Source organism: Lithobates pipiens, unplaced genomic scaffold (assembly GCF_037356315.1).
Source record: "Lithobates pipiens isolate NorthernLeopardFrog02 unplaced genomic scaffold, aLitPip1_a1.2 Scaffold_16, whole genome shotgun sequence".
Lineage (NCBI taxonomy): Eukaryota > Metazoa > Chordata > Amphibia > Anura > Ranidae > Lithobates > Lithobates pipiens.
The window spans coordinates 225,996,925-226,021,958 of record NW_027507748.1 but is presented as its reverse complement, the minus strand read 5'-3'; the positions used below and the strand labels follow the sequence as shown (position 1 = coordinate 226,021,958).

General features: G+C 43.9%; 1 protein-coding gene across 1 annotated transcript in view; it reads right to left on the bottom strand.

Annotated features, from left to right (window-relative positions):
• Positions 1-25,034, bottom strand: part of KDM5B (lysine demethylase 5B) — a 180,275-nt gene that overhangs the window by 58,752 nt on the left and 96,489 nt on the right. Inside the window, exons 8-15 of the mRNA XM_077481154.1 lie at positions 21,029-21,111; positions 20,789-20,947; positions 15,503-15,622; positions 15,033-15,191; positions 14,771-14,952; positions 14,537-14,699; positions 14,316-14,435; positions 11,163-11,357 (exon numbers count right to left, since the gene is read on the bottom strand). Of these exons, the coding sequence (XP_077337280.1) occupies positions 11,163-11,357; positions 14,316-14,435; positions 14,537-14,699; positions 14,771-14,952; positions 15,033-15,191; positions 15,503-15,622; positions 20,789-20,947; positions 21,029-21,111 (1,181 nt within the window). The remainder of the gene's footprint in view (positions 1-11,162; positions 11,358-14,315; positions 14,436-14,536; positions 14,700-14,770; positions 14,953-15,032; positions 15,192-15,502; positions 15,623-20,788; positions 20,948-21,028; positions 21,112-25,034) is intronic.

Genomic DNA, 25,034 nt, shown 5'->3' with positions numbered 1-25,034 from the left:
CTGCTGGTCCATATCTCCCTCTGAACTCCCCTCCTCTTCCTCTCTTGTGGGCACCCACGTGACATCACTAGACACGTCATCATCAACGTCACCTTCCCCACCGCTATAAGTAGAGATCTCGGAGTAGGCAGCAACACCGGGGACCAACCTCCTCCTTGGGCTGATCTGGGTACTGGCGTCAGACTGCTGAGTAGCGCTTGTTGCTACCTCCTCTTCCTGATCCAATACCAAGAGTGGCTGCGCATCAGAAATGTCCTCTTGATATGGATCGGAAAATAATTCCAGTGACTCAAGCGGAAGGTATGTGGTGGTGGTGGTGGTGGTCGTGTTGTTGGTGGTAGTGTCTTTGGGGGTGCACATAGCAGAGAGTGAAGAAGAGGGTGCAGATCGAGAGGATGAGGAGGGTGCAGAAGAGTAAGGCTGAGCGAGCCACTCAACCAAGTCTGGTGCATCCTTTAAAGTAATTGAACGCACCTTCTGCAACTTCCCACTTTGGCTCAAGCCTGTTGCTCCTGCCCTACCCCTACCACCCCTGCGGAAGGGCCTGCCTCTTCCTCTGCCTGTCATTTTTTAAATGACCCTGTGACAAAACTCTTAGTCCCTATACCGATGAAGGACTGCTGCAGTATAGGGCAGCGGTCAGCAGTGGTGCACGTCAACCCTATCTATTGTGGACCGATAGCGGTCCTTACAGAACAGCAGACTGTACCGCACTCAAGCCTATGTACCGTAGCACCCTATACCAAGTTACCAGTCCTTATAAGAACTTTTGTGGAACAAGCAGGTTGTGTGTTAGTGATTAGCAGACTGTACGTCAGTCCCTATACCGCTGAAGGACTGCTGCAGTATAGGTGAGCGGTCAGCAGTGGTGCACGTCAACCCTATCTATTGTGGACCTATAGCGGTCCTTACAGAACAGCAGACTGTACCGCACTCAAGCCTATGTACCGTAGCACCCTATACCAAGTTACCAGTCCTTATAAGAACTTTTGTGGACCAAGCAGGTTGTGTATTAGTGTTTAGCAGACTGTACGTCAGTCCCTATACCGCTGAAGGACTGCTGCAGTATAGGGCAGCGGTCAGCAGTGGTGCACGTCAACCCTATCTATTGTGGACCGATAGCGGTCCTTACAGAACAGCAGACTGTACCGCACTCAAGCCTATGTACCGTAGCACCCTATACCAAGTTACCAGTCCTTATAAGAACTTTTGTGGAACAAGCAGGTTGTGTGTTAGTGATTAGCAGACTGTACGTCAGTCCCTATACCGCTGAAGGACTGCTGCAGTATAGGTGAGCGGTCAGCAGTGGTGCACGTCAACCCTATCTATTGTGGACCGATAGCGGTCCTTACAGAACAGCAGACTGTACCGCACTCAAGCCTATGTACCGTAGCACCCTATACCAAGTTACCAGTCCTTATAAGAACTTTTGTGGACCAAGCAGGTTGTGTATTAGTGTTTAGCAGACTGTACGTCAGTCCCTATACCGCTGAAGGACTGCTGCAGTATAGGGCAGCGGTCAGCAGTGGTGCACGTCAACCCTATCTATTGTGGACCGATAGCGGTCCTTACAGAACAGCAGACTGTACCGCACTCAAGCCTATGTACCGTAGCACCCTATACCAAGTTACCAGTCCTTATAAGAACTTTTGTGGAACAAGCAGGTTGTGTGTTAGTGATTAGCAGACTGTACGTCAGTCCCTATACCGCTGAAGGACTGCTGCAGTATAGGTGAGCGGTCAGCAGTGGTGCACGTCAACCCTATCTATTGTGGACCGATAGCGGTCCTTACAGAACAGCAGACTGTACCGCACTCAAGCCTATGTACCGTAGCACCCTATACCAAGTTACCAGTCCTTATAAGAACTTTTGTGGACCAAGCAGGTTGTGTATTAGTGTTTAGCAGACTGTACGTCAGTCCCTATACCGCTGAAGGACTGCTGCAGTATAGGGCAGCGGTCAGCAGTGGTGCACGTCAACCCTATCTATTGTGGACCGATAGCGGTCCTTACAGAACAGCAGACTGTACCGCACTCAAGCCTATGTACCGTAGCACCCTATACCAAGTTACCAGTCCTTATAAGAACTTTTGTGGAACAAGCAGGTTGTGTGTTAGTGATTAGCAGACTGTACGTCAGTCCCTATACCGCTGAAGGACTGCTGCAGTATAGGTGAGCGGTCAGCAGTGGTGCACGTCAACCCTATCTATTGTGGACCGATAGCGGTCCTTACAGAACAGCAGACTGTACCGCACTCAAGCCTATGTACCGTAGCACCCTATACCAAGTTACCAGTCCTTATAAGAACTTTTGTGGACCAAGCAGGTTGTGTATTAGTGTTTAGCAGACTGTACGTCAGTCCCTATACCGCTGAAGGACTGCTGCAGTATAGGGCAGCGGTCAGCAGTGGTGCACGTCAACCCTATCTATTGTGGACCGATAGCGGTCCTTACAGAACAGCAGACTGTACCGCACTCAAGCCTATGTACCGTAGCACCCTATACCAAGTTACCAGTCCTTATAAGAACTTTTGTGGAACAAGCAGGTTGTGTGTTAGTGATTAGCAGACTGTACGTCAGTCCCTATACCGCTGAAGGACTGCTGCAGTATAGGTGAGCGGTCAGCAGTGGTGCACGTCAACCCTATCTATTGTGGACCGATAGCGGTCCTTACAGAACAGCAGACTGTACCGCACTCAAGCCTATGTACCGTAGCACCCTATACCAAGTTACCAGTCCTTATAAGAACTTTTGTGGAACAAGTGAGTTGTGAATGTTTAGCAGACTGCAGCAGAAGGGCAGCAGTCAAGTATAATATCCTTTCTATATTTGGAAGAAAGAATATTATACATGTACAAGCCTATTACTGTACCACTGATACCAGTCCTGAAAAGAACCTTTGTGGAACTAATAATAACAGCAAGTCTTTAAAATTACCCTCACTGCCTGACAACACTGCTTCCTTCCTGTCCCTATACAAATTGGCAAAAAAAGAGAACGATTAGTGGTTACTGGAACAGCTCTTTTGTGGACCTTGATAGTAACAGCTAATGATGATGATGATGATGATGATGATGAAAGACTAATCTGGCTGTCCCTGTAGCATACACCGTCCTTTCCCTTTCTCTAAACTAACAAAAGACACTCAGGCTGCTGCAAGAATCAGCAGCACAGCAAACCTATCAACACCTAACACCTATACCAGTCCTGAAAAGAACTTTTGTGTACCAAATAGCTAGTGGTTTATCTCTCCCTACTCCACACAGGAACCTGTCCCTATCGTAACAGAAGAAAGAATGTAAAATGGCCACCGGATCGGGTGTATTTATAGGTTAGGGGGAATGTACAAGTGTCCATGTGCTGTCATGTCTCAATTGGCTGTCCTGTATCACATGATAAACGTGTCACCAAAGGTTAAAGTTCTTGTATACATTAAACACGTAAGTCCGCCGCGGCGAACGACGGAAAAAGGCGTTCGAACGTGCGGACCGCGAATGTCGGAAATTCGCCGCGAAACGACCGCCGGGCGAACCGTTCGGCCATCACTAGTTCTGACTAAATCCAAAGACTGTAGTGACTTCTCTTCCATAGAGCCTTCCTCATACCTTCTCACATCCACCTGATAAAATTTGGTGAATGTATGGACTGACAACCAGGTTGCAGCCTTGCAGATTTGAGCCATGGAGGCCTGGTGATGCAGTGCCCATGAAGTACTAACAGCCCTTGATGGTACTCAAGGCCAGCTTGATCTCCAAACCCATTTGTAGAATGTCAAGGATTCTGCTTACGATATATTTTCTGGGATGCCAACCCCTGGATTCACACCAGGAGACTTATGCTTTCCAGACTCTATGATAAATCATTCTGGAAGCTGGCTTCCTTGCATTAATCAAGGTATAAGTCGCAGGGCCAGAAAGCCCACGACTCTTCAGAAAGTAGGTTTCAATAGCCAAACTGTTAAATTTAAGCCCCATACACACTATCAGATTTTCTGCTGATTTTTTTTCCTTCAGATTTACCAAAAACATATAATATGAGGTCAAACCTTAGGAGTTTCAATGTGTATGCAATCAGGCAGGCCCTTGCACTACATGGTTTTTGGTAAATCTGAAAAACAAAAATCAGCAGAAAATCTGATAGTGTGTATGGGGCTTTAGTGTTTGTAATGCCTCGCACACACAATCAAAAAATCCGGTGGAAAAGTTTGGCGGACTCAAGTCCGGACAATCCCCCCGTGTGTAGGCTGCGGCGGACTTTTTTTTTTACCCAAAAGTCCGGCGGACTAAAAGTATTTTTGCACTCCAATCTGTCCGCCGGACTCGCATTTCGGCGGACAATCCGGCCGTGTGTGGGCGAGTCCTTCCATTTCAAAAGTACGGCGGACTGGCACACACGGCCGGATTGTCCGCCGAAATGCGAGTCCGGCGGACAGATTGGAGTGCAAAAATACTTTTAGTCCGCCGGACTTTTGGGTAAAAAAAAAAGGAGCAAAGTCCGCTCATTTTGAGCGCGTCTCCAGGTAGTCGGGGCCAGTGAAGGAGGCGTCGTGGCCCCGTCACCTGGTATGGACTTAAAGGGGAACACCTACTTTTTTTTTTTACAGGTGAATGGGTAGGGGTACACTGTACCCCATACTCACATAGGGTGGGGGGGCCAGTATCAGGGGGCCCCCTTATTAAAGGGGGCTCCCGGATTCCAATAAGCCCTCCGCCCGCAGACCCCGACAATCAACGGCCAGGGTTGACGGAAAGAGGCCCTTGTCCTCATCAACATGGGGACAAGGTGTTTTGGGGTGAGGGCCCCCCCCTTCCCCAAGGCACCCCCCCACGTTGAGGGCACGCGGCCTAGTACGGCTCGCTCGTCCCCACCCCCTTTCCTGGCAGGCCGGGTAGTGTGCTCGGATAAGGGTCTGATATGGACCTGGGGGGACCCCCACGCCGATTTTTCGGCGTAGGGGTTCCCCTTTAAGTCCATGCCAGGTGATGGGGCCAGCGACGCCTCCTTCGCTGGCCCCGGCTACCTGGAGACGCGCTCAAAATGAGCAGACTTTCCTCCGTGTGTGTGGGCGAGTTCGTTCATTTCGGACTTAGTGCAACGTATTAGTCTGCTGAAAAAGTGCCATGTGTGGGCAAGTAGCTCGTTCGGAAAGTCCGGCGGGAAGTCCGGCGGGAAGTCCGCCAGACTGAGTCCGCCGGATAGTCCGCTACGTGTGTATGTGGCATAAGGCAAGATGGAACACTGATCCCTGGGATAGCAGGTCTAGACGTGACGATAGTGTCCAAGGGGAACCTACCGCCATCTTTACTATTTCTGCATACCAAGCTCTTCTGGGCCACCAGAAGCACAGACTTCTTTTCCTGCTTGATCCTGTAAAGTAGTGGCAGCAGCAGAATAGGAGGCAATACATAAATCAGAGAGAACCGATGCCACAGAGTCACCAACGCATCTGTCCCGCATGCAAGTGGATCCCTTGTTCTTGACACAAAGTTGTCTTGTTGAACCTGAGACACACAACTCTACATCCAGAACTCCCAATCTTTGGCATATGGCCAAGAAGATGTCGGGGTGAAGAGACCATTCCCCTGGGACTAACTGCCAGGGGCTTAAGTAGTCCGCCTACCAGTTCTCTACCCTGGAATGAAGATTGCCGATATGCATGGCACATGCTTTTCTGCCCAGATTAAGATCTGGTTTACTTCTTCCTGAACTGCACAACTACTGGTTCCTCGGTGATTGACATAAGCCACTGCTGTGGCATTGTCGGACTGGATCCCGACAGGGCAACCCTGTAACCTGAGCATCCAGGCTTTTAGGGCAAGATATGCAGCACGGATCTTCAGAATGTCTATAGGTGGTCCAAGACCTAGAGGACCCTACCCCCCCGAACAGACAGAACTGCTCCTCAACCTGAAAGACTGGCATCTGTTACCACTGTCCAGGTAACCGGTAAAAAGGATTTTCCCTTTTGCAGATTCTCAGCTATCAACCAACTGAGGCTCTGATGCACTGTCGGAGACAGGCGCATCGGAAAATCGAACATATGGACCTTTTTGTTCCAGGCAGACACAATACTGTTTTGCAGCAGTCTCGAATGAAACTGGGCATAGGGAACTGCTTCGATTTAAGCCACCATCTTCCCCAACAGCCTCATACAAAGGCAAATAGGATTTTTAAAACAGCTTACCTGTAAAAGCCTTTTCTTGGAGTACGTAATAGGACACAGAGCCTTAAGTATTTACTTAGTGGGTTAAGCTACTTTCACAGGTATTGACACTGGCACACCCAATACAGGAAGTTGACTCCTCCATATAACCCCTTCCTACAGAAGTACCTCAGTTTTTGTAGCCAAGTAATACACTTACACCCCATAAAAAGAGGTGCGAGACCTCTGTGTCCTATGATGTACTCCAAGAAAAGGATTTTACAGGTAACCCATTTTAAAAATCCTATTTTCTTTATCGTACATCATAGGACACCGAGCCCTAAGTATTTACTTAGTGGGACATCCCATAGCAATGCTACTTGAGGGGAGGGAATCACAACCCGTAGGGTACCCCCCAGATCTTGGGGACTTATAATGCTGCCTGCAGCACACGGCGCCCGAAGGAGATATCCTCATTCTTTCTTACATCCACTTGCTAATATTTTGTGAATGTATGGACCGCAGACCAAGTTGCAGCCTTGCAGATCTGAGCAAAGGAGGTCTAGTGACGCACTGCCCAAGAAGCACTACTAGCAGAGTGCGCCTTAACTCGAATAGGGGGACTCTTACCCCTTAAATCATAAGCGTGACTTATAACTTGCCGAATACACTTAGCAACAGTGGATTTGGACGTTGCCTGTCCTTTTTTAGGACCTTCTGGCAGAATAAATAAGACATCAGTCTTACGAATCTGAGCAGTTTTCTTTAGATTTTCACTACTGCTCTTTTTTGGGAAAAACAATGGCAGGACAATATCTTCAGATGAAAGCCTGAAACCACTTTTGGCAAAAAGTCTGGATGAGGACACACCACTCTGTCCTCGTGAATAATCAAATATGGCTCTTTACAGGAAAGAAGCCAATTCTGAAACCCTCCTTGCTGAGGATATAGCAACCAAAAATATCAGCTTCCTAGTCAGGAGGACTAACGGAACATGCTGTAATGGTTCAAATGGCGGTTTTTGAAACACTGACAAAACTAAATTCAAGTCCCAAGGGGTTAAAGGCGATTTAACAGGTGGATTAATCCGTATCACCCCTTGCATAAAATCCCCGTAGCAAGTGGTCTTTGAAATAAAACCGATAAGGCTGAGACTTGGCCCTTAATAGTACTTAGGGCCAACTTCATCTCTATGCCCAATTGTAGAAAGGCAAGAATTCTGCCTATATTATCTACGAGGGTGCCAACCCTTGGAGTCACACCAGGAAACATAAGCTTTCCAAATTGTATAATACATAGCTCTGGTTTCCTTGCATTGATTAAAGTTGTGATAACCGACATGGAAAGCTCACACTTCTTCAGAATGTGGGTTTCAATGGCCAAGCTGTTAAATTTAGAGTTCATAAAGTAGGATGGAATATCGGCCCATGCGAGGGAAGTTCTGGCCTTAGTGGGAGAGGCCAAGGACCCTCCACTGAAACCATCTTTACAAATCGGTGTACCATGACCTTCTGGGCCATGCTGGTGCTACCAGAATTACCAGCTTTCTTTCCAGCTTGATCCGGCAAAGCAGTCGAGGCAGCAACTGAATTTGGGGAAAAGCATAGATCAGTGAAAACTGATCCCACGTGGTTACCAGCACATCTGTTCCGTATGCAAGTGATCCCTTGTTCTAGAAACAAAGTTGACTAACTTCATGTTGAATCTGGACGCTAGAAGATCTATGTCCAGAGTCCCCCATCTTTGGGGGGGGAAGAGACCATTCCCCTGGGACTTAGATTAGTCCGCCTGCCAATTTTCAACTCCGGGACAGAAAACTGCAGATAGGGATGGGACATTCCTTTCTGCACAAGTTAGGAAATGGTTCACCTCGCACTGAGCTGAGAGACTCTTGGTGCCCCCTTGGCGATTGCTATAGGCCACAGCCGTGGGCATTGTCAGATTGAATCCGGACTGGATAATTCTTTAACCTGGGAGGTCCAGGTTTTCAGAGCCAGATACACTGCCTGAATCTCTAGGATGTTGATGGGCAGGGCTCTTTTGAGTTTTGACCACGGTCCCTGGACAGTGGTCTCCTCTAGTACCACTCCCCAGCCTGAGAGGCTGGCATCGGTCATTACTTCTTTCCAGATTTTGGTCTGAAGGAGTTCCCTTTCAGAAAATTCTGGCTTCGTAACCACCAACTGAGGCTTTAGGACACTCTTGGGGACAGCCGCATTGGCAGGTCCAAAGCTTGGATCGTCTTGTTCTAAGCAGAGGTTTCTGTTTTGTAACAGTCTTGAAAAAAACTGGGCATAGGGGACTTCTTCGAATGGAGTTACCATCTTTCCTAACAACCTCATGCAAAGGCGAATTGAAGGATTTGTTTTTGACCTGACCATCCGTACCAGCTCTCGTATGGAGCTGATCTTTGCTGACAAGAACACCCTTTTCTGGGCTGTATGTATGATCAGGCCTAAGTAATCCAGCCTTCTCTAGGTTGAGGATCCAACCAAGACTTTCCAGGTAACTGGTTGTAATGTGTACGCTTTGCTTTAATCGAGTCACTGACTGGTCTATTAATAGATCATCTAGGTACGCCAACACTGTTATGCCCTGTGCCCTCAACCTGGCTAGAGGTGGGGGCATTATTTTTCTGAATACCCGTGGTGCTGTGGCTAGCCGAAGGGTAAGGCTGCAAACTGAAAGTGCTGTTGTTCCAATTCGAACCGCAGAAACCTTTGGTGAGCGGGAGATGTCTATGGACACCAGAAGTTCTCCACCTTGTAGGATGTAGACCACTGACCTGATCGACTCCATATGAAATGAGCGGATTTTCAGGAACAGATTTCGATTTTTTAGATCCAGAATGGGCCTGACATCTCCATTCGGTTCTGGTACCGTAAACAGGTTAGAATAGAGACCTAAACCTTATTCTTCTGTGGGAATCCGTACGATAACCCCTTAAGTCAATCAGTCTAATTCTTGAAACAGGGATTGTCTTTTTCCCTGGATCCTTGAGAACGTTTGATCTCAGAAAATGAGATGGTGGAAACTCCCTAAAGGGTGAGGAACGTCCCTCAGAAGGAGGGGGAATCGCATACGTGCCCATGCAGCAGCTCAATCCCGAAGTGCTCGTGACACCCTCCTGATCACACGACAGCAGTGTCCAATCACGGCTGTCATGTGATGTAAACAGCTGGTTGCTAGGCGATCGGCTCTCCTCACACAAGTTGTCGGTGAGGAGGGGATCTCCACAGCCAGCTGGTGATCAGTGAGCATGAGCTGTTTTTTACAGCTTTTTACTCACTGATCACCAACCTAGTGTGCCCACAATGTAAAATACACAGTGAACACAAGTTAATACACGTCCCCACATAGTAATGATCCTCAAAACACATGTCCCCCACATATAGAACAGTAAAATCACATGTCCCAATGATCATTTGCACACATGTCCGCGATCACCTGCACATCTGTACATGATCATTGGCGTACATATGTCCGTGTTCACACAAACCAATTATTATACACTTAAGATTTTTTTACCAAAAACATGTAGCATAATACATTTTGGCTTAAATTTATGACATTAAATTTTATTGGATTTCTTTTAAAATAGAAGAAAATTGTTTTTTTTTTTCAAACTTCCGCTTTTTTCCATTATATCACAAAAAATAAACGGCGTAGTGAATAAATACCACCAAAAGAAAGCTCTTTGTGCCAACAAAAAATTCATTTGGGTACAGTGTAGCATGACCGCACAATTCTTACTGAAAGTGCGAGAGCGCTGAAAATTGGTCTGGGAAGGAAGGGGGTGAAAGTGCCCAGTGTTGATGTGGTTAAGGAAGGACTTCTCTAAGTTGACGACCCAACCTAGGTATTCCAGGTAGTCGATTGTGGTAACCAAGTTTGTGGTGACCAAGTTTGTGGTGACCAAGTTTGTGGTGACCAAGTTTGTGGTGACCAAGTTTGTGGTGACCAAGTTTGTGGTGACCAAGTTCTGGTCCAAGCGGGCTAACGATCTATCAAGAGTAGGTCGTCTAGATACGCCATTAGCGCTATAACCTGGGATCTTTAATCTGGCTAGAGGAGGAGCCAAGATCTTTGTAAATATACGAGGTGCAGTGGCTAGCCCAAAAGGCAAAGTGAAACTGACAAACTGAAAGTGGAGTTTTTCTACTTCCAAATGCAGATATTTTTAATGAGCAGGTAAAATAGGTACATGCAGATACGCATCCTTGATGTCTACTGACGCCAGAAGTTCTCCTTGTAGGATGGAGACTACTGATTGGATTGAATCCATGTGAAAGGACCGTACTTTTAGGAATTGGTTTAGATTTTTGAGATCTAGAATGGGTCTGACATCTCCATTTGGCTTTGGTACCGTGAAAAGGTTTGAATAAAACCCCAATCCCTGCTCTTGCATGGGAACTACCACGATAACTTTTTGCGACAAAAGTTGCTCCAACGTTAGAAAGACTTTCTCTGGGTCTTTGGGGACATTTGATCTGAGGAAACGAGGAGAGGGGAATTCTCTGAACTCCAGTTTGTAACCTGGAGTTATCGTGGAGACCAAGCATCTGTCCTGAAAATCCTCCTGCCAGACCTTTGAGAACTTTAGCAGTCTTCACTGCTTCTGAGGCTGATCTCTCCGTTCTCCATCTTCAGTGACAAAGACAATGGCTCGCTGAGAGGCTGAGCCAGCTGCTGGTCTAGGCATCTGGGTGGACTCCTACTGTAAAGTTGGGATCAATCCAGAGCCTGAACTAGCTAAGTAGCATCGGTCAGCTGAAAACGAGTCACAGGAGTGCAGTACAAACTGCACTCCTGTGATCCATAGAATAAATAGGGCTAAAAAAAAAGCTTTAGGAAATTAGAATTTCCAGTAGGCATTTAACAGCTGCTCTTTAGCATTTGACTCCTGAAAAGCCCTTTCTGTTAGACACAATAAATTGAAAACACCATTAATATATTCAGTTAAAGGAAGCAGGCGTGGGCAGGGGTATGTCTATCAAACGAAAGAGAAATATTGGTTCTCACCATTTTACGAACTGCTTCACGAAGAGTCTTTTCTTCTTCAATCATGAGGGTTAAATCTTTCTGTACGGAAGATGCAAGAACAACATCCAGTTCTGCAGCTTTAGAAGCCATCTTGCATATCATCTCATCATGTGAAAAGACACAATATCTGTTAAGGTGCCGATAATGTTCCACACACTGTCGACCAAGAGGCAGCTGAGATAACGAAAGAGAAGGTGCGTGCAACAATAAATAATAATAATTTGTTAATACTGCATAATTATACAAGTCTACTGAAGAAAAAACATCCAAAATGTGCCACACATCTGGTATCCTATGTGGAAAAAATAAACTCTACTCTATGATACTGAGGACCCAGGGCCAATGTAATCAAAAAATAGTGGCAGCTTAGGGAAACCATACAATTTACAATAAAGACCAACCATAGGCATAAAAGCCCAAAACAAATAAAATATAAAAAAAAAAAAAAAAAAAAACTTAAAATGAGCATTATGCCGGGGGGTAGAACGAGAGGCTGAATCACTTAACCAACTCCCTATCCCAGGAGGCTCTGGCACTACTCTCTTCACGTGAAATTCCAGTCTTTTGCCAGAGCTTCATGGTCATTAGGTACAATGCAGGGCCCTTAAAGCAGAACCATCAAAAAAACTTTATTTTTATTTTTTCTATTTTTGTTAAAATAGGGTTTAAGCAGTCCATGCATTATGCAATTTTCTTTCACCATGGGTTAAAGGAAAGAAAATTGCTGTATTCTCCCATAACAGTATAGATGGGGTAATCCCTCTTGCAGCACTACTGTGTTCTGTCGGCAGAGAGCCTTCGCCATCGACAGAGCACAATTATCACAGCTGATTGCTATAGCTGCTGGCAGTGATCAAATGGAAAAAAAAAAATCTGACAGGCTGGTTGTACTGAAGTCAATCGATGGACCAAATTGAGTACAATCAGCTAGCTCATGGATGTACTGAATATCGGGCCGGTGCCTGCTGAACGAGCCAAGATTCAATCTATGGATGGCTTAAGGAAGACTTATAACCCCTGTAATTTTTTGTCATCAGTGTACAATTGTAGAGCATTCCCTTCACTTCCTACCCCATAGCCAAAACAGAAAGTGAGCGAAATCCCTTCTAGTGATAGAATTCTCTGGTCGTCACACCAGGGTCACCAGAACTAGTGCCCTGATGTAAGATTTCCTCTCTATTACAGTTATGACAACCCAAAATCTGGGATTTGAGAATGGTAAAAATGACAAATAAAGAGGGTAAATATCCATAATGAGAGCACAGACAGCAAAAAATCCCTCTCTATTCTGTCCACAACTAAAATAAAAAGGTTTTGCTTTTAGTTATAATTTACCCTTGCATTGTACGTGGTAGATGCAGAAATGCAACTGCAGTTGGAGCCAGCTTACAGAACAAGCTGCGGCAGACTGGCCGCATGAATCAAGGGAGCCTGCCGAAACAAGGAGGAAGTAATGCACCTCTTCAGCTGTCCCATAGACCCAATAAACATTTAGCATGTGCAGCCTTATAGCGCCCACTGTACTTCTGTGATAAGTCTTAGCAGGCCAGTATACAACTCTCCCCAGGCCAATCCAGGTCTGTGAGAACCACTGGAATAACCTTAGTCTTGTTACAATTGTGCAAAGCAGTGAAGGATGAAGCTTCAGAGTCCAGTTTGTTGTTGAACCTGGAAGCAAAGTAGTCCACATCGGACATTCACCATCGGCGACGCAGGTCCTGGGAACATGTCTGGGTGCAGAGATAGATTTCTGGGTCCAAACACTGCCAGCTGAGAAATTCTACCTGCCAGTTGTCCACACTGGGAATGTACATGGCTGACAAAGCCGGAACATATTCTATCCAAGACCGGATTCAAGTGTACAGAACTAATCCCAGATATTCCAATAAATGGGTTAACGTCAACGACTTTTCAAAGTTCAGGATATATCCAAACATCTGTACAATCAGGAAGAGGTCCTCAAAAGCCATCCTTGACAGAGGTCATCCAGATTGCCATATGCATGCCTGGGCACACCCTAACCAACTTCTGCTGCTTGGCTGCAGAGAAAGGGACTGGAGAATCTGTTCTCAGTCCCATTCTTTGTGACAAAAGTGAAACATCAATGAGGGGTCTGTTTAGAACCCTGATATTTCACCAAAGCCCCCCAATGGGGCTCCAAAATATACAGTGGGGATCGAAAGTTTCGGCACCCCAGATAAAAATGTGTATTAATGCTTAGAAGAACCCATGGTGCTGATTGTTGGGGCAAGGTCAGATGAGTCTGGTCATTTAAAACCTTTGAGATTGACATCACCTGGTCTTCCCAGAAGATGATTGAGAACAATCCATGACACTGGCAGGTCTCAGCTTTGCAAAGGGGGCAGTGCATGCTTTAAATTCTGCAGGGTGCCCAAACTTTTGCAGACACCATTTTTTGTTTTCTGTAATTTTGAAAGTGTAAATGATGGAAATAAAATCTAACTTTTTTTGACATATTATAAGAATGTCTAATCTGTAATTTGATGCAAATTTGGAGAGATTTTTCCAATCTTTCATTGGCTTCGTTATGCACATTTTTACCTGGGGTGCCCAAACTTTCGATCCCCACTGTGTGTGTGTGGATATAGATATAGATATAGATATAGATATAGAGAGAGATACATATACACACATACATACACATATATATATATATACACACACACATACATACATACACATATACATACACACATACATACACACATACACACCAATAATGCTTTGGGAAGCAGACCCTAATGCAATAGGCAGCACACACCTATGCAGGTAGCCCACTTTTGGGATACCTTGAGAGCACAGGAGGTCGAGGACTGGACCATTTTAGGGCAAATTAATGGGTTTTCTTTATTCCCTAAATTCCCAGCAATACAATATACTCTCTTTCCTTCAGTTCTAGGTGCAGAACAGAATGGAGAGGAGTGAAGGAAATACCCAGCATGTCCAGGTACAAAGGTGCATGTGATGCATTCCATACCAAAGCACTGGCCCATTCTAGTCCCATAATTGTATATTGACTTTAGAGTGTTAGCCCTGGTCAACAGAATGATGCATTTAATAACCGTGGCAATTTTCCTTTTAATGACAACTCAGCACAAATATTTTCCTTACCCAGTCCACTGTGCAGAAATTCACAGCCTCAGCAAAGTTGAAGCCCTGGTTAAAGCCACTGTGATAAGCACGTGGAAAAGTTATAACAAATTCTCCTGCACACTGATTGGTTCGATATATCTGTAAAGAAGTACAGAATGTTTTACAAAATATGCACATATAAAGTATAAATGAAATCAAAATTTTGTTAAAATATATTGAATATCAAAATCCACTCATACCGGCACACCATGAGCCATCAGTGTATTGGGATTCATAATGGTGACCAACTGATGGAGTAGATCAGGCTGAGCAACAAACAACTCTGGAGCTAGTTTCTTCATCACTTCTTCGAGCTGCTCTGCAGCATATCCAGGAGCTCCATACCAAGTCTTTGGCTCACCCCTGAAAAATTGTATTATGTTGGTGAAATGTTTTCTACAGGCTTTATGTTTCATATCATAAAGAATACTCACCAGTGCAGGTAATTGATAGAATAACTCCAGTGGTCTTCAATGTGCCAACAAAAGGAGGAAAAGCACATGCCCACATAAAGCCACGGCAACTTCATTCCACAGATGTCAGCTGTTATATGGGTTAACACTGAAGGCTCCATCACAGGCATATTATTTAGATTCCAGCCACAATCAAGGTACTCCTAAGGGGAGGGAAAGAAAATTAGTGACAATGTAAATCCTCAGTGAATTAAAGATATTATACAAAAATCTGTTATTTCACCTCATCTTCTGGCTTAACGCGAAATTTGCCATTCCGAACAGGAAATCCACTTCCAAATTCCTTAGATGCAATATCTGCTCCATATTCAACAGTAACATCCTCCTCTATGGTACTTACTAAACGCCAAAATTCCTTCTCTACCAGCTCTGTGGGCACCATCTGCAGAGATGAAAAATAAAATAAAATTGTTAGACTTGCCTAGTAACATATTACAGGAATTTTCCCAAGAGAACAAGGCAGAAGGAAAAATATATATACACGGTGAATGATCCCGCTCACAACAAACAAGCACAATAACTGAGGGAGACATACAGTATATATAGTTTGAGTTTTTTCCTTATTCTAATCATGGTAGTCATGTGAATTGTGACCTTAGGTAGGAAGAGTCACCTCTCTAGCAACCTGATAGGAAAAATTACTTGCCGTCAATAAATTGTATGCTGTCACATAAGATCCTGCAAAAAACTTACATGAACAGGCATGTTAAAATAGTCAGATTTGAAGTTATCCGCCATCTCTCCAAACATACGTAGAGTATAATCCCGGGCAGCTTGTTCGAACCCAAACGCTTCTTGTGGCTTACTGCATTCCTGAAATAAATAAATAAATAATCTACATCTATAAATAAAATTGATTTTTATAAATGAAATCCTTTGAACTCACTGGTTCAACTAAACTCCACAGAGTTTACATTTCTATGCAAAATGAAAATAGGCTGGCCAAACCATAAATATTTGTTCAAACAAAAGAATCATGACAAACTTCATTAACTATGTCGCTGCTTCATAATTGAATATGCATTGTGAAACTTCATATAAATGCTGGTAATCTGCATTAATGCCTTTTAAAATTTGTCAGACATGGCTTGGTCATGGCATGAACCTAATGCTTTCAATCGCTGCATGTGCTGTACCTAAATGATATATCTCCGCACCTGCTCTTACCCTAGTGGGATGGGCAAACAGATTAACAAACCCAAAGTGTCAAATTTCAGCTTCCAGCACAGTCCAACTGTACCTCACCCAGGAGTTGACCTAGGATGATCCAGGTAACATCTCTTCCCATTTAGGACCATGAGGCTCAAATGTGCCCTAAAGGCCAAAATCTCTATTATGATGAAGCATGAGCAGGTTCCCCAGAGGGTCAGAGATGAAGACCAGCAAGATAAACATATGTCAAGGCAATTCCTGAGACACAGGAATGTGGAACTCATCCAATTCTCTCATAGGGTAATATTGTATAAAGCTGAAGACTAGGAGAATCACTATAGAGGCAACAACTTGCAGGTCCACGGTCTGCCAGAAACATGGGATGAGAACCTGGCCGACACAGTAAGGTAGCCTCTCTCAACCTTTTTTTTTTTGGAGAAATCCTTGAAATAATTTTCAGGTCTCAGGGAGCCCGTTAAATATTTTTTATTTAAAGCTGATGAGACATTAGCATGGTCTGTAAGTTGTGTAAATTTGTAAATAAATAAGGAATGTGGCATAGCTAGAGTATTAGACACCCAGAGTGCAGCACTTTAAAAACACCTCCTGCTGTATACCACAATACAAATCATAATATTAAACAAATAATAAAAGTCAAAAATAAGCTGAAGATCTTCAAAAGTTTAGTGTCCTCTTACAATAGTGGTCAGTGGATAAGCGCCTCTTACATTGGTAGCGAGTAGAAAAGCATCTTTACATTGGTGGTCAGTGTAGAGGCATTCCCTTTACATTACGTTAGATGTCAGTGGAAAAATGTTGTCTCACACTGGTGGTCACTGTCAAAGAGAAGAGAGTCTGCCACTATCTGAGAAACCAAAAAACATCTGGAGGAAACCCTGGTTGAGAAAGCCCGACAGTATTCAGAGAGATCCTTGACCCTTCAGGCATGTGACAAAGGGACCCAGCGTGGCTCCGAAACGTGGCACTATACTTGTGTTGTGATCATGCAATAAATCACCCGTTTGGACGCTATTTATGTTGTTCCATGGTGTGCTGGCAAATATCTTCACTGTGACTTGAACCAGTATCCAGCTGGTCTTTGCTGCAGTACCCAAACCTGAGAACGCATCCAGGAACGTGTCCGATGGGAATATGAAGTACACCCTGTGACAATAGACGCAGACTGGTCTGTTTGGGAGCAAGCACAAATTGGTGGCCCCAGGGAAAGTGACTTTTCCTGGGGGCACTCACCAAAAAAAAAAAAAAAAAAGAAGAAGAAGAAGAAGAAGAAGAAGAAGAAGAAGAAGAAGAAGAAGATCTGGAGCGCCAGCGTGGGACCCCAGAAAAGGGGGATTGGGGCTGCTCTGTGCAAAACCATTGCACAGAGCAGGTAAGAACATCATGTTTGTTTTTTTGTTTGTTTTTTTAAACTAAAATAACAAAGGTTAATAAATCACTCTAAGCCCTTGTACACACGGTCGGAGAATCTGTTGGAATGTGTCCTATCGGACCGTGTTGTCGGATAATCAGACTGTGTGTGGTATGCAGACTGATTCCATCGGAATATCCGTCGGACCCAAATTTCCAACCTGTTGGAAATATTTTCCGACAAACTGGTCCTATCGAACATACTCCGATCATGTGTAGAGAATTCCGATCGGACAAAGTGCCACGCATGCTCAGATCAAATTCCTACACCAAAGCTATTGGCTACTAGCCTGAACGTAGTCCCGTCGTAACAAAATAACGTCATCACGCTCTGAACGATTGGATTTTCCGACAACTTGGTCTGACCGCGTATGCAACAGTTTCGGACACAATCCGTCGGACAAAATCCAACGGATTTGGTTGGCAGAATGTCCGACCGCGTGTACAGGGGCTAAGACTACTCTCCCATTGGGGCGGTTTTCAGGTGCTTTCCACACTAATTGGATGCTTCAAATAATGTGACCATCAAGCAAATTATAAATCAAGTCCCATAATATAGTAATGAATAATCTTCACATAAAAGTTCAGTCAATTGAAAATGCAAAAACTGGGTGCAATCCACTTCAAGCAGTGAAAATCCACCAATGCTCTGTGCTCAGTGTAATCCGGGGTGCGGTCCTTGTTTCCCCCAGCCTCTCACCTCTATTAATGGTCACTATAGGCCATATGACCGTGTATGAGCGATGGATGTCACTCCCTCATCCACTCCTCACAGTTTCAGCCTGCCATATATAAACAAATGCCATCGATATTACATTGAACCCAGAGGTGGGTTCATCAATAAACTGCGCAAACGGCAGTAAAAAAAAAAGTTGAGCGAACCAACTTAGTAAGGGAGTATACCAAGTCTTTCCTGTGAGACTGCTCCTTCCATATTAGGATCTTCAGAAGATGAGACATCAGCATCTTCCTGATCCTTTGAAAAAAACTTCAAGATCTCCTGCCCTTTGCTCCTCAGTATGAGGATCCTGAGCAATGGATGGGGATTTGCTATGTTTGGACCCACTATGGGCAGCGAACGAGCTGCTGCAACACAGTCAGTCAGCATGACCGCCCCCCCCCCCCCCCCCGACGGTTCACTCTGACCGGCCGCATCACTCTCAGGAGGAGGATGACATTTCATGTATTTAGGTTGCCGTAGAACCATCGATTCTCTAGAACCCTTTGAGGTGTTCCTTGACCCCCTTCCGCTCACAGCCTGATTGCAAAAAGCATAGACACTACCAGAAGGAATGCATACACGGCTAGGTCTATAGTCCAGCAAAAATTGCTGCTATTAATGCCCAGCCTGATGCAGCAGTAACAATGTGTCAAAGAAAAATGCCTGCGTCACCAAACTTGATATGCCACCTCTTTGCTCGTGTCCCTCCACAGTCTATAGCAGCACAGATTTTTTTTTTTTTTTTTTAAAGCAATCTTGCCTCCTCATGCACCTGGCATCGTAGAATGCCGCTAAGCCCTGCCCCCACGTTGCCTACAGCTCCACTCCCTATTTCAAAAGGAAGGGTTTTCTCGCACAAGCAGCGGACTACAGGTCCTCTCAGACCTACAGAAAGAAGCATGGCATATGGGGGGGGGGTGTTACAAGCCGCCGAGCTAATCATGCTTCCTGTCCATTTTATTTAGTTTTTAACGAATCTGAGCGCTTTTAAAAACCACGAGGGGGTGATAAGCAGGGAGACAAACACCCTTCCCCCCTTTTAGCTTACCAGAGAATCTGCTGTTTGGCTGGAGGAGAAGCAGCATTTTCAGCTCTGTGACACAGCGCTGTTTCCAGCAAGAGGTAGGCGAGTGCTCAATACAGCCCCCAGTGGCAACACATATGCATGACAGCATTCCTACGTTAAAAGGAAACATTCATAAGAAAATTCTAAATTTCTTAGAAAAACTCCACTTGCCTTTCCTGCCGCAGGGTTTTCTGTGGTAAACCAACAGACCCAATCTTGACCCTTCACGGCGGGTTCTGTTAAACTTTCAGGAGCAGGGGATCCTAGAGGAAACCCACAATCCTGGACCTGCAACAGCACCCTGCCAGTAAAACTTTATGGCATTACTATCAAAAGTACTGGATCCCAGGGTCCAGCTCTCTAAAGAGAAGCATTCACAGGCAAAAACCTTGTTTCTTTGGATACAAGGCCCAGGTACCATTCAAGCTGGCCAAAAAAAAGACACTTTGAATAGATCCAGTCAGCATGGCTAGCCAAAGCAAGGATTGCTCCAGTGGAGCTCAGCACAGAACATCTTTACTTGTGACCAACACCTTAGACACCGGCAAAAAAACTAAGGTACTCCCAGTAGTGGGAGGAGTTATATAGGGAGTGCGCTTTTTGTCTTAGGGCATACTAGTGTCCATCACCTGAAGGTGGTCCATACAACCCACATAGTAACTACTATGGCTTTGTGTCCCCTGATGTATGAAAAGAAAAAAAAAAAAAAAAAAAATCTACAAAGTTTATTAAATAATTTACAAAAACTGAAATCTCTCGATTGCCTAAGCATGTACTCCCTAAGCCCCCCCCCCCAAAAAAAACATTGGAGAAACCGCTTTCAGAAGTCACCAGTCCAAAGAGTCATTTAAAAATAAATAACTGTAGAAACAGGCCAAGTCTCTGCAACACTGAAAATGTCTAAACTACCTTTGTAGCCCGATAAAGTTGCTGAACTCCAAATATCCTAGCCAGAAGATGCAATATGACATCTTAAGCATAACGCAAGACCAAGAGAGACCAGGCCATTGGGTTGTACCAACTAGACTAAGTCAAGTACCAGTAGTTCTATTAAATGCATTTGAGTTTTTTGGATTTGTATTTTGCAGTCTCTACAGCTGTTTTTTTTTTTTTTTAACTAAAAAGATATGAATACCCTATTAAAATATTGTCTGTCCTCCACATCATGGTTACCTCCCTAAACAGAATACAGGTGGCACACATAGAAACCTAGGAGAAAACCAAAATTATACAGACTCTTTTTACAATGAAGCAAGTCATAATCACATGTTTAGCCACCTGTGCAATGCCTCCTCCCAGATTTTATGTAGACTGGGACCAAGGAATGCATTAGGAACACAGAGTGACTATAGCTTTTGATGTTTTAAAATAGAAGAAAAAAAAAAAAAAAAAAAAAAGAAGACTGAAGTTGCCGGTCTGCAAACTAAAAATAAATAATTTTTTTTTATAAAAAAATAAAAAATTATTATATAGACAACATGTAGATATAGCACTATTAATCATGTAATTTAAATGAATCTAGAGCAAATCTTTTTAAAATAAAGTTTATGTGATCTTGAAATGACATTTCATTAAGTTAATACCCACACAGTAGTAAGCTGCCAAGACTTACCTGTGCCAAACATTTTGGGCATCTCCAGTCACCTTTGGGAACATCATGGAGAGGAGGAATAAGACAAAAGGTGTGGTAACTGTCATCACAACCATCACAAAGGAGTAAACGGTCCTCATCATTTCCACTCCCACAAATAAAACAAACATATAAATCCACCTGAAAAAAATGCATAATATGCATAATGCATAATTACATTACATGTGCATATAATGAAACTGTAAACTTTTCCATACTTACTGGACTTCTGCTCTTTTTGGATTTTGGTTTTGGCTTCTCTATAACTGCTTCCACTGGCTCTTGCTTCACATGTACAGTTTGATCTAGCAAGATAAAATTAGTTAAACTAAATTAGCAGCCATAATCAAAAACTGCACACACTACAGTTATTAGACGATTACTAGGGAAAAGTGAATGTAATCGACTCAGAGTCCTGTTCGAAACTTAGGGACCCCAAAATCCCTAATGATTTAATCAACTGGTCAATCTTTGGTTCTACTAGGCATGCTATCTAGTTTACTAAGCAATCCATGAACCTGCTTGTGGGTGTGAAGTCATTGTAGGAAGTGATGTTGCCCCAAAGTTTCTGCATTTCCATAGAAATGAAACACAGGAAGACCCAGTGGCATAACATAATTTCCCCCTTTCCCAAAGCCTAGCGCAGCAAGAGGAGCGGCTGGAGGAGGTCATGGCTTTCCACAGACCAGGAAAGATACAGGCACACTCTATTAAGATGGCACAAGGCGTAAAACTGATCACACTAGCATGGTTTGACATTAATTGGGGAGGAGGCTAAGAGCATAACTGTAGCACCTACAGACCACTATAATAACCCAGGCACCTGTGACATTGTCGGTGCAGTATCTGCAAAGGCTAACAGACGTCTTCCATTTTGGTGGGTACATGGTTTGGGTCTGGCTGGGAATGAGGGGGAGAGTCATCTGGCCTGGGGTCAGGTTTGTGTCTGCTGGGGTAGAGGAGTACATAGTCATGCATTCTGTTTAAAGAATACAAAGGGTTTAGACCCCTTTCACACCAGGGCGTTTTGCAGGCGCTATAGCGTTAGAAATAGCGCCTGCAAAACGCCCTAAAGAAGCTGCACCATTGTGTGTAGTGTGAAAGCCCCGAGGGCTTTCACACTACAGCGGTGCGCTGGCAGGACGTCAGAAAAAAGTCCTGCCAGCAGCTTCTTTGGAGCGGTGAAGGAGCGGTGTGTTTACCGCTCCTCCACCGCTGCTGCCCATTGAAATCAATGGGGCAGCGCTGTAATGCCGCCGGCAAAACGCCTCTATTGCGGCGTATTGCCGGCGGTTTTAACCCTTTCGCGGCTGCTAGCGGGGGTAAAAGCGCCCCGCTAGCGGCCAAAATGCGCTGCAAATCCGGCGGTAAAACGCCTCTAAAAATAGCGGCGTTTTACCGCCGACGCAAGGTGCGGTGTGGTGTGAAAGGGGTCTTAGTAAGTGGACAAGGGGAGGGAAAAACTGAACACTTTAACGTCATAGTCACTGCCTTTCACCCCCAGAGCAACAGAAGAAACAAAAAGAAAATAATCTGCGCTAAGTGCTGTGATAAAATCGGTGAACAAACAGCTGCACTCACTGTATTACACATTCCAATACTAAAACAAAAATGTGTTGCGCTGTAAATTTAATCAAACAAAACGTGTATTCAAAATCATGTAATGCTCATACACCGATGAGAATAAAGTGATACAAGTGCAAAATTCACCCATATATACTTGTAAAGCTTTAAACATGTGTATCCATAAATATTATTCAATAAAGTGCCTAGCAAGGTATACAGATTAGATATTCATGCAGAAGGTAGTAAGGGAGGCAATCTCATTGTTAGCTACTGGTAAATCCCCAGGACCAGATGGGATACCCCAGGAAGTGTAGTCGATATATAGATCAGATAGCCCCAATTTTAACTAGAGTATATAGAGAGGCCATTGTTAAGGGGAACTCCCATATTCAATGTATGAGGCAACAGTAATGTTAATCTTAAAACCAGACAAGGACCCACATGAATGCAACTCTTACAGGCCAATATCCTTGTTAAACTGATTACAAAATCCTTACAAGGATACTGGCTAGAAGATTAAACACTTTAATAACATCTATAATCCAGAAAGACCAGACAGGGTTTATACCTAGTGAATCAACTTCGATAAATATTCATAGAACGCAACTAGTGGCACAAATGAGGGAATATATTAGAGAGAGTCAGGGGTTCTGGCATCTCTTGATACAGCCAGAGCCTTTGACTCTGTGGAATGGAGATTTTTGCAGGCAACACTGGGGAAGTTTGGGTTTGGCAATGGATTTAAACAATGGGTAAAAATATTTTATGCAAACCCGAGATCAAAATGATTAATGGAATACTGACCCCATCAATAAATCTATTCAAGGGCATGAGGCAGGGGTGTCCACCATCTCCCCTTTTATTTGCCATTACAAATTAGTCCCTGGCCCTACGGTTTCGCCAGACTGAAGAATACCAGGGGAGAGTTGGAGCATAGTATAGTTGGTCTTTATGTGGACGATATTATACTCTATATGCGGGATACGCAGAACACCCTGACAAAAGCTATGAGTATAATAGACATCTTTGGCCAGTATTCAGGGCTTAAGATTAATTGGCAGAAGTCTTTCCTTATGCCACTGAATCACGAACCAGAAATTGAGGAAAGGATAGGATTCCTCACTTAGAATAGTGGACTCCTTTAAGTTTCTAGGAATCTATACAACAAGGCAACCTTAGGATGCACTGGCAGCAAATGTTAATCCATTGATGGAGTATATTAAATCTAAGCTGAAAAACTGAGTAACCTACCACTGTCGGTGGTGGGTAGAATACATTCAATTAAAATGATTTTACTGCCAAAGTGTTTATATATTTTTCACATTCCCCAGCGGTAGTTCCAAAAAAGATCTTTAAAAAGCTTAAACTCTCAATTCACTAAAATTTATATGGGCCAAAGGCAGGTGTAAAGTAAAACTTACAACATTACAGCGCCCAAAAACAGAGGCAGGATTGGCTCTGCCAGATATGTATCTGTACTATCTAGTGGAACAATTAAGCCATTTGCGTAACTGGCTTATACAAGAACAAAGTTTGGGGGTGGAGAAGCACCTGTTACACAATTACCAAGGGTTAAGATCCCCATGCTCTCATTGATTTGATCGGTATGGTGAGAGACAAAAAAATTAACAAGATTCAAAAAAGATATCTCATTTGAACTACCCATGTGGAATAATCCATTATTTGATGAATTAAGTAAACTACAAGATAATTCTGGATGCAAAAAGGTATAGTGGAGCTGGAACAAGTTTATCAAAGTGGGAGCATATCATATGCTCATTAGATTTTTTTTTTTTTTTAAACACAATATAACCTAACAGATAAGAATTTCTATAGATTGTTACCGCTAAGGCATGTGCTAGGTGCTCAATTTAGTACTAAAAGTATTAATATATCAAAATTCCCCCCGACTGAAATATTAACAACCCAGGGACCAAGGGGATTAGTATCTAAATTATATACATATTTAGTGCAGGTTAAGACATGGGATGCCCCGCTCCAGATTAAGAGGAAGTGGCAAAAGATTTGTACATCTATGACAGATGAGACTTGGAAGGAGGCATGTAAATCACACTTGGTAGTGTTGCCTGCAAGTAATAGATTGATAGAGTTATATATAATACATCAAGCTTACCTGACACCCCACAAATTAAGTTTAATGGGACAAACGTAGAATGTGGAATGTGCAAGGTGTTTACCAGAGGCCGGCTTTAAGAATTTTATGTGGTCTGGCCCAGACATTAGTAGATATTGGAGACAGGTCTTGGATATATTGTCAAAAGTTCTGGGAGAATGTATCCCCTTTACTCAGGAGGTCTGCTTGCTGGGACTGATGGAGAACCAAAGGTTGACTGGATATGCCAAGACCTGTCTACAAGAAACATTTATGGCATACAAGCGAATCGTCCTCAAGTGGATGAAACAAATACCCCCCTCAAGGGATCAATGGCTTAAAGCGATAAATCAATTACTCTCATATGAAAAATTAATGTATGCCTCAGAAATATAGAATCTGGGATGGATGGTTAAACTCATTAACTCTTAATGGTAATGAATGTATAAGAGGGGCATAGACAGGACTTATGGAACCTAGGAAAAGTGGAGGAAGCAGAGGCTGCAGCCAGGGTAAGTGGGTATCTTAACTCGTGTTCCTTTGAAGGGG